The sequence below is a fragment of the Cebus imitator genome, unplaced genomic scaffold, assembly GCF_001604975.1.
Source record: "Cebus imitator isolate Cc_AM_T3 unplaced genomic scaffold, Cebus_imitator-1.0 Scaffold435, whole genome shotgun sequence".
NCBI classification, from domain to species: domain Eukaryota; kingdom Metazoa; phylum Chordata; class Mammalia; order Primates; family Cebidae; genus Cebus; species Cebus imitator.
Window position 1 is genome coordinate 1,432,345 of NW_016107750.1, and position 7,832 is coordinate 1,440,176.

Consider the following 7,832-nt stretch of genomic DNA (forward strand, 5'->3'; position numbering starts at 1 on the left):
AAAAAAAAAAAAAAAAAAAAAAAATACCAGATGGCCACAAGCAAGCTTTTCAAACTTTCCTGGCCCTTGCCTTCAGTCAATTGGTGGCTCCTGTCTCAGCACCGAGGATCCCGGGGAGGACCAAAGTAGCTGCCTCTCACCTGTAATCTGGCCAAGATACTGGCTTTCTTGGAGTTGGAGGAGTAGCTCCTGGAGCAGGAGACGCTGCAGAACCTCTTGGTCTTGGAGAAGAAGGCTTCCCTTGTACCCACGATACCACACATCTCACAGACAGCTGGGAAGAGAACTTAGCACATGACTCACCCGCTACAGCCACCTCAAAGCAAACAAAATGATGGGCCCTTCAAAACTTGGGGCACTGCGTTCACCAGGTAAGCCCCTGCACCAACAAAGGCTAATGGAATAAGAGGAAGAATGGGAGGTACTGGTCTGTACGTCTGAATCTACCTGAACGAAGTGCTGCTGCTTGGCCTCCCTTGACTACATACATCCACAGAGGGGCTAATGGAAACCCCTGAGGACGACTCGGGGTACAGGTGAGTGCTGAAAAGTTTGTGAGAGGAAAGTGAGGAGAGGCCAGGTGTGGTAGCTCCTGTCTGTAATCCCAGCACTCTGGGAGGCCAAGGAGGAAGGGTTGCTTGAGGGCAGGAATTCGAGACCATCATGGGCAACATAGCAAGATCTTGTTGAAAAAAAAAAAAAAAAGGCCAGGAGTGATGGCACACGCCTGTTGTCCCGGCTACTTGGGAGGTTAAAGCAGGAGGATTGCTTGAGCCCAGGAGGTTGAGGCTGTAGTGACTGAGGATCGCACAACTGTACCTCTAGCCCAGGCAACACAGTTAAAACAAGTCTCAAAAAATTTATAGGAAGAAAAAGTGCCAAAGTCACGTAACCTCTGTGGCTCTATTTTCTCATCTATATGGTAAGGAGACTGAACTAGATCAGTGTTTTAATCCTGACTTCACTATTAGACCCACCCCGGGAGCTTTTAAAAATGCCCCAGCTGGCCAGGGGCAGTGGCTCATACCTGTAATCCCAGCACTTTGAGAGGCGAGGCGGGTGGATTACCTGAAGTCAGGAGTTTTAGACCAGCCTGGCCAACATGAAACCCCGTCTCTACTAAAAATACAAAAAATTAGCCGGGCATGGTGGTGGACACCTGTAATTTCAGCTACTTAGGAGGCTGAGGCACGAGAATCCCTTAAACCAGTGGGACAGAGGTTGCAGTGAGCCAAGATTGCACCACTGCACTCCAGCCTCGGCAACAAGAGCGAAACTCCATCTCAAAAAAAAAAAAGGGCCGGGCGCAGTGGCTCAAGCCTGTAATCCCAACACTTTGGGAGGCCGAGGCGGGTGGATCATGAGGTAAAGAGATCGAGACCATCCTGGTCAACATGGTGAAACCCCGTCTCTACTAAAAAACTACAAAAAATTAGCTGGGCATGGTGGCGTGTGCCTGCAATCCCAGCTACTCAGGAGGCTGAGGCAGGAGAATTGCCTGAACCCAGGAGACGGAGGTTGCGGTGAGCTGAGATAGCGCCATTGCACTCCAGCCTGGGTAACAAGAGCGAGACTCCGTNAAAAAAAAAAAAAAAGCCTGCGCCTAAGATATTAATGAATTGGTCTGTGATGGGATACTGGCACCTGTAGTTTGTTAAAAGCTCCCCCGACGATTCTAATATGCAGAAGCCCTGGTCTAAGTGGTCTCTAATGGTTCCTTCTAGTTCTAAATCCTAAGATTCTAAGAGGAGGTTTGGAAGAAGATAGAAGGGGGAAAGATAAAAGGCAAGAGACAAAAATAAGACAAGATGAATAGAAAGGAATTAAGATTCAACTGCAAAGAGTCTTAGATTACTCTTCTAAGGAGTTTGGAGCTGGGTGTGGTGGCTCACTCCTATAATCCTAGCACTTTGGGAGGCCAAGGTGGGTGGATCACTTGAGCTTGGGAGTTCAAGACCAGCCTGGGCAACATGGCAAAACCCTGTCTCTACAAAAAAAAACACAAAAATTAGGCATGGTGGCATACACCTGTAGTCACAGCTACTCAGGAGGCTGAGATGAAAGGACTACCTGAGCCAAGGAGGTCAAGGCTGCAGTGAGCAGCCACTGCACTCCAGCCTGGGTGACAGAGTGAGACCCTGTCTCAAAAAAAAAAGTTTGGGATCCAAGGGATGGCAGTGTCATCAGAACCTAGCCTGCCTCTCTTCACAGGCAGCCCACACTGGAGGCCCTGATACAGGGGTTCAGTAGCTGTGCAAGCAACAATTGTGAAGACAATTCGCCTCCAGATGATCCACAGGGATTCTCATCTGCCTGCCCCCAACCCAATCCTTCTGCTCAGGGTCACTTTATCGTGTATTACCTCCCCACTCTCACCCTGATTTCCAAGCCACAAGCTATTTGTCCCTTCCTGGAAAGTAACCAAAACTTTAGGTTTCCCATCTTTTCAACATCCAAGTTGGAAATCCACGCATACTTATACAAATGTAAAAGCAGCACCATGTTACTCAATGGCATCTACTCTGTGGTGAATAAACATTAGTCATATGAAGAATGAATGAAATCACAATTCAAAATTAGACTGGGGCTGGGCACAATGGGTCACTCCTTTAATTCCAGCAATTTGGGAGGCTGAGGTCAGGGAGTCACCTGAGGTCGGGAGTTCGAGACCAGCCTGGCCAACATGGTGAAACTCTGACTCTACTAAAAATACAAAAATTATCCAGGTATGGTGGCAGGTGCCTGTAGTCCTAGCTACTTGGAAGTCTGAGGCACGAGAATCGCCTGAACTCAGGAGGTGGAGATTGCAGTGAGCCAAGATAATGCCACTGCACTCCATCCTGGGTGACAGAGACTCAGCCACCCCCCCCCCCCCCAAAAAAAAATTAGACTGCAGCAGAGGAAGTAACATTGTGGCTTCTTGTGCTTCCATCTCCCTTACAGGTCCTTACACATCTGCTCCCCTAGACATCAGAGTAAACAGCCTTTTACAGCTGGATGGCTCTGCCCATATAGCCTATATCCAGCCCCCTCTTCCTCTATCATCTCCTGACTCTTCTCTATCCTCAGGGGACACTCTGAAGGCACCTGGCTCAGAACCACTGCCATCCAAGGATCGAGGAGTCCCAGGGCTGAGCAAATGCAGGGGGGAGGTTGGCAGTTCCCCTGCTTCCCGATCCTCATTTTCTGCTTCACTTGACTCCTCCAGATAGGAGCTGCTCTCACTGCCCACACTGCTGTTATAACTGCGAAAACTATCATAGCCACCAAACAGCTCCAAGTCATCATCTTCCTCTTCCTCCATTGGTTCTGAAGATGGGGTCTCCTAGTGGAGGATGACACAAACCAGAGAGAATTATGATTGGCTTTAGTGCACGGGGGAGAGGCTGCAGATCTGCTATCACCCCCCTCGAACTTTTGGGAATCTTCCAAATACTCCTTTTATAAACACCAGGAGCATTACTCCTATTCACACATTTCTCCACCACGACTAAATACAACAGCTTAACAAGACATAAAATACGTGTTAGGAAGTCGCCAGTCTCCTCTGTGGATTTATAAATGATACTTTAACATGGTTCAAACAGAATACTGTATAACAATGTGGGCTGGGTGCGGTGGCTCATGCCTGTAATCCCAGCAATTTGGGAGGCTGAGGAGGGCAGATCACCTGTGGTCAGGAGTTAGAGACCAGCTTGGCCAACATGGTAAAACCCCATCTCTACTAAAAAATCCAAAAAAAAATTAGCTGGGCATGGTGGAGGCTAGGGCGGAGAATCACTTGAACCCAGCAGGAGGAGGTTGCAGTGAATCGAGATTGCACCACTGCACTCCAGCCTGGGCAACAGAACAAGACTTTGTCTCAAAAAAAAAAAGAAAAAAAGAAAAATATCCTAAGGTACTTCACAAAGATTTTTCTGGGGTAGAAGACATATATTAGAAATTAATTCTTCTGGGCCAGGTGCAGTGGCTGATGTCTAATCCCAGCACTTTGGGAGGCCCAGGCGGGTGGACTGCCTTGAGGTCAGAAGTTTGAGACCAGCCTGGCCAGCATGGTGAAACCCGGTGTCTACTAAAAATACCAAAAATTAGACTGGTATCGTCGCAGGTGCCTGTAATCCCAGCTACTCGGGAAGCTGAGGCAGAAGAATTGCTTGAACCCAGGAGGTGGAGGTTGTAGTGAGCCAAGATGGCACCATTGCACTCCAGCCTGGATAATTGCACTCCAGCCTGCACTCCAACAGAGCGAGACTCTGTCTCAAAAAAAAAAAAAATTCTTCCTGTTCAATATACATCAAAATGATCTCAACTCAAACAATTTAAGTCAGAGAAAAGTTAATTTGGGACCCACAGTGCTCCAAAATGGATCAGAGAGGTAGATGACACACAGGTAACTGTGGCATCTTGGTGTATACCACAGCGCTAGAGTCAGCTCTGATCCTAACTAGCTATGGGGCCTTGGGCAAGTCATTTAACCTCTGTGGGCCTCAATTTTCTCATCTATAAAATAAAAATATTTGACTTATGTGAGATGCAAATGAGATACTGTATATGAATCTACCTAGAATGTAATAGAAAATGTGTGAAGAGGCTGAGTATGGTGGTTCACATCTGTAATCCCAGCACTTTGGGAGGCTGAGGCAGGAGGATTGCTTTAACCAAGGAGTTTGAGAACAGCCCTGGCAACACAACACGACTTCATCTCTACAAAAGAAAAAAAAATTAGGTGTGGTGGCACGTGCCTGTAGTCCCACCTCCTTGGAGCTGAGGTGGAAGGATTGCTTGAGCCTGGGAGGTCAAGGCTGTAATGAGCCATAATCATGCACTACAATTCAGCCTGGGCAAGAGAGTGAGATCTTGTCTCAAAAGAAAGCCGGGTGGTGGTAGCATGCACCTGTAGTTCTAGCTACTCAGGAGGCTGCCCTTGAGCCTGGGAGGTTAAGGCTGCACTGAGTCATGATTTACCATTGTATTCCAGCCTGGACGACAGAGGAAGTCTCTTTTTTTTTTTTTTTTTTTGAGACAGAGTTTCGTTCTTGTTACCCAGGCTGGAGGGCAATGGCGCGATCTCGGCTCACTGCAACCTCCGTCTCCTGGGTTCAAGCAATTCTCCTGCCTCAGCCTCCCGAGTGGCTGGGACTACAGGTGTGCGCCACCATGCCCAGCTAATTTTTTGTATTTTTAGTAGAGACGGGGTTTCACCATGTTGACCAGGATGGTCTCGATCTCTTGACCTCGTGATCCACCCGCCTCGGCCTCCCAAAGTGCTGGGATTACAAGCGTGAGCCACTGCGCCCGGCCAGGAAATCTCAAAGGAAAAAAAAAAGGCGTGAAGAAAGGTGAAGAGTTGATGGGCGGGGGCAGTGGCTCACGCCTGTAATCCCAGCACGTCGGGAGGCCAAGGTGGGTGGATCATGAGGTCAGGAGATCGAGACCATCCTGGCCATGGTGAAACCCTGTCTCTACTAAAAAATACAAAAAATTAGCCAGGCATGGTGGTGAGCGCCTGTAGACCTAGCTACTCAGGAGGCTGGGGCAGGGAAATCGCTTGAACCCGGGAGATGGAGGTGTAGTGAGCCAAGATCGCATCACTGCACTCCAGTCTGGGTGACAAAGCAAGACTACGTCTCAAAAAAAAAAAAAAAAAAAAAAGGTGACAAGTTTGGGCTCTGGCCCAGGGCTCAAATACCATTTCCAGTGCTTACTTGCTGTATGACCTGCAGCAAGTCAATTTTACAGTGCTTCAGTTTCCACATCTGTACAATGAGGATAGTACCACCTATTTCATAGGATTTAGGGGCTGGCCATGGTGGCTCATGCCCCTTTAACCTAGCCTCTATAAACCCAGCACTTTGGGAGGCTGAGACAGGAGGCCGAGACAGGAGGACTGCTTGAACCTGGAAGTTCAAGACCAGACTGGGCAACATAGGGAGAGCCTTGTCTCCACAAAAAATGCAAAAAATTAGCTGGGCATGGTGGTTAGGGAGGCTGAGGTGGGGTGGGAGGATCTCTTGAGCCAAGGAGCTCAAGGCTGCAGTGAGCTACGATTGTACCACTGCACTCCAGCCTCGGTAACAGGGAGCAACCCTGTCTCAAAAGGATTTGGGGGAGAAGTAAGAGACAATACTGGCAAAGCACTCAGAATAGTGACTTGCGGCTGGGCGCGTGACTCACGCCTGTAATCCCAGTACTTTGGGAGGCCGAGGCAGACGCATCACAAGGTCAAGAGATAGAGACCATCCTGGCCAATATGGTGAAGCCCCATCTCTCCTAAAAATACAAAAACTAGCTGGGTGTGGTAGCCTGTAATCCCAGCTACTTGGGAGGCTGAGGCAGGAGAATGGCTTGAACACGGGAGGTAGAGACTGCACTCCAGCCTGGGCAACAGAGTGAGACTCTGTTTCAAAGAAAAAAAAAAAAAAGTCACTTGCACATAGTAAGTGGTCAATAAAGGTTGCCAATTCTTGCTGGTTGAAAGCATAGACTCTGCTGATTTTTTGTATTTTTAGTAGAGACGGGGTTTCACCATGTTGACCAGGATGGTCTCGATCTCTTTACCTCATGATCCACCCGCCTCGGCCTCCCAAAGTGCTGGGATTACAAGCGTGAGCCACTGCACCCGGCCGAAAGCATAGACTCTGGTTTGCCTGGGATTGAATACTGGTTCTACCTCTTACTGTGTGATTTTGTGCATTTTTTATCTTGCTGCCCTCAGTTTCTTCATGGTTACGAGATAAACTTTCTTTAGAGAATATTTATGAAGACTGAGATAAGATATGTAAAGCCTAGTTCTATTTCCAGCAGTCAATAACAGCTTTCAAAGTGAGACCTGCTATTCTTCTCCACGTTATTATTCTCCTTTACCCTTGCAGAATGTTTGAGCTATTCCACTTTATATTTGCAACTACACATGCAAATATGCTAGAAAGGAAACAATTCAAATATAGGTACCCTTGTCAGGCAGGTTGGCAGAGACCACCTGTAGTCCCAGCTACTTGGGAGGGTGAGGTGTGAAGATTGCTTGAGCCCAAGAGTAAGAGGCTGCCATGTGTTGTCATGCCTGTAAGTAGCCACTGTGCTCCAGCCAGGGCAACATAGGGACACCCCGTCTCTTAAAAAGATAAGGTGCCTAGAAGCCAAATGATTAAAGGATGAGGCCGGGTGCCGTGGCTCACACCTGTAATCCCAGCACTTTGGGAGGCCAAGGTGGGCAGATCACCTGAGGTCAGGAGTTTGAGACCAGTCTGACCAACATGATGAAACTTAGTCTCTACTAAAAATACAAAAATTAGCCAGGTGTGGTGGCGCATCCCTGTAATGTCAATTGCTTGAACCCAGGAGATGAAGGTTGCAGTGAGCCGATATTGTGCCACTATACTCCAGCCTGGGCGACAAAGCGAGACTCTGTCTCAAAAAAAAAAAAAAAAGCGGGGTCCAGATTGCAGTACAGTGGGACTGCATAACAGGCAAAGTTTTGGAGGTGGACCGACTTAGTGCCAACCTCCTTCACTTTCCACCTGGGGTAACTTCCTGGGGCGTCGCACCACCTCTAAGCCTCAGTGGCTTGAACGACAAAGAAGAAAGAGGATTGCTGTGGGTGCACTGGAAGATAATGCACGTGAACGTTACAGACAAGAGTGTTCACTCAATTTTAATCTCCCTTCACTTCCCAGCTCATGTAACAGGCCTCACAAGCCCTAAAGAACACGGCCACGAAGGCCGGGCGCGGTGGCTCAAGCCTGTAATCCCAGCACTTTGGGAGGCCGAGGCGGGTGGATCACAAGGTCAAGAGATCGAGACCATCCTGGTCAACAAGGTGAAACCCCGTCTCT

At 48.4% G+C, this 7,832-nt stretch overlaps 1 protein-coding gene across 1 annotated transcript in view; it reads right to left on the reverse strand.

Moving 5' to 3' along the window:
- Positions 1-7,832, reverse strand: part of L3MBTL2 (L3MBTL histone methyl-lysine binding protein 2) — a 32,601-nt gene that overhangs the window by 23,761 nt on the left and 1,008 nt on the right. Inside the window, exons 3-4 of the mRNA XM_037731997.1 lie at positions 3,088-3,325; positions 161-274 (exon numbers count right to left, since the gene is read on the reverse strand). Of these exons, the coding sequence (XP_037587925.1) occupies positions 161-274; positions 3,088-3,325 (352 nt within the window). The remainder of the gene's footprint in view (positions 1-160; positions 275-3,087; positions 3,326-7,832) is intronic.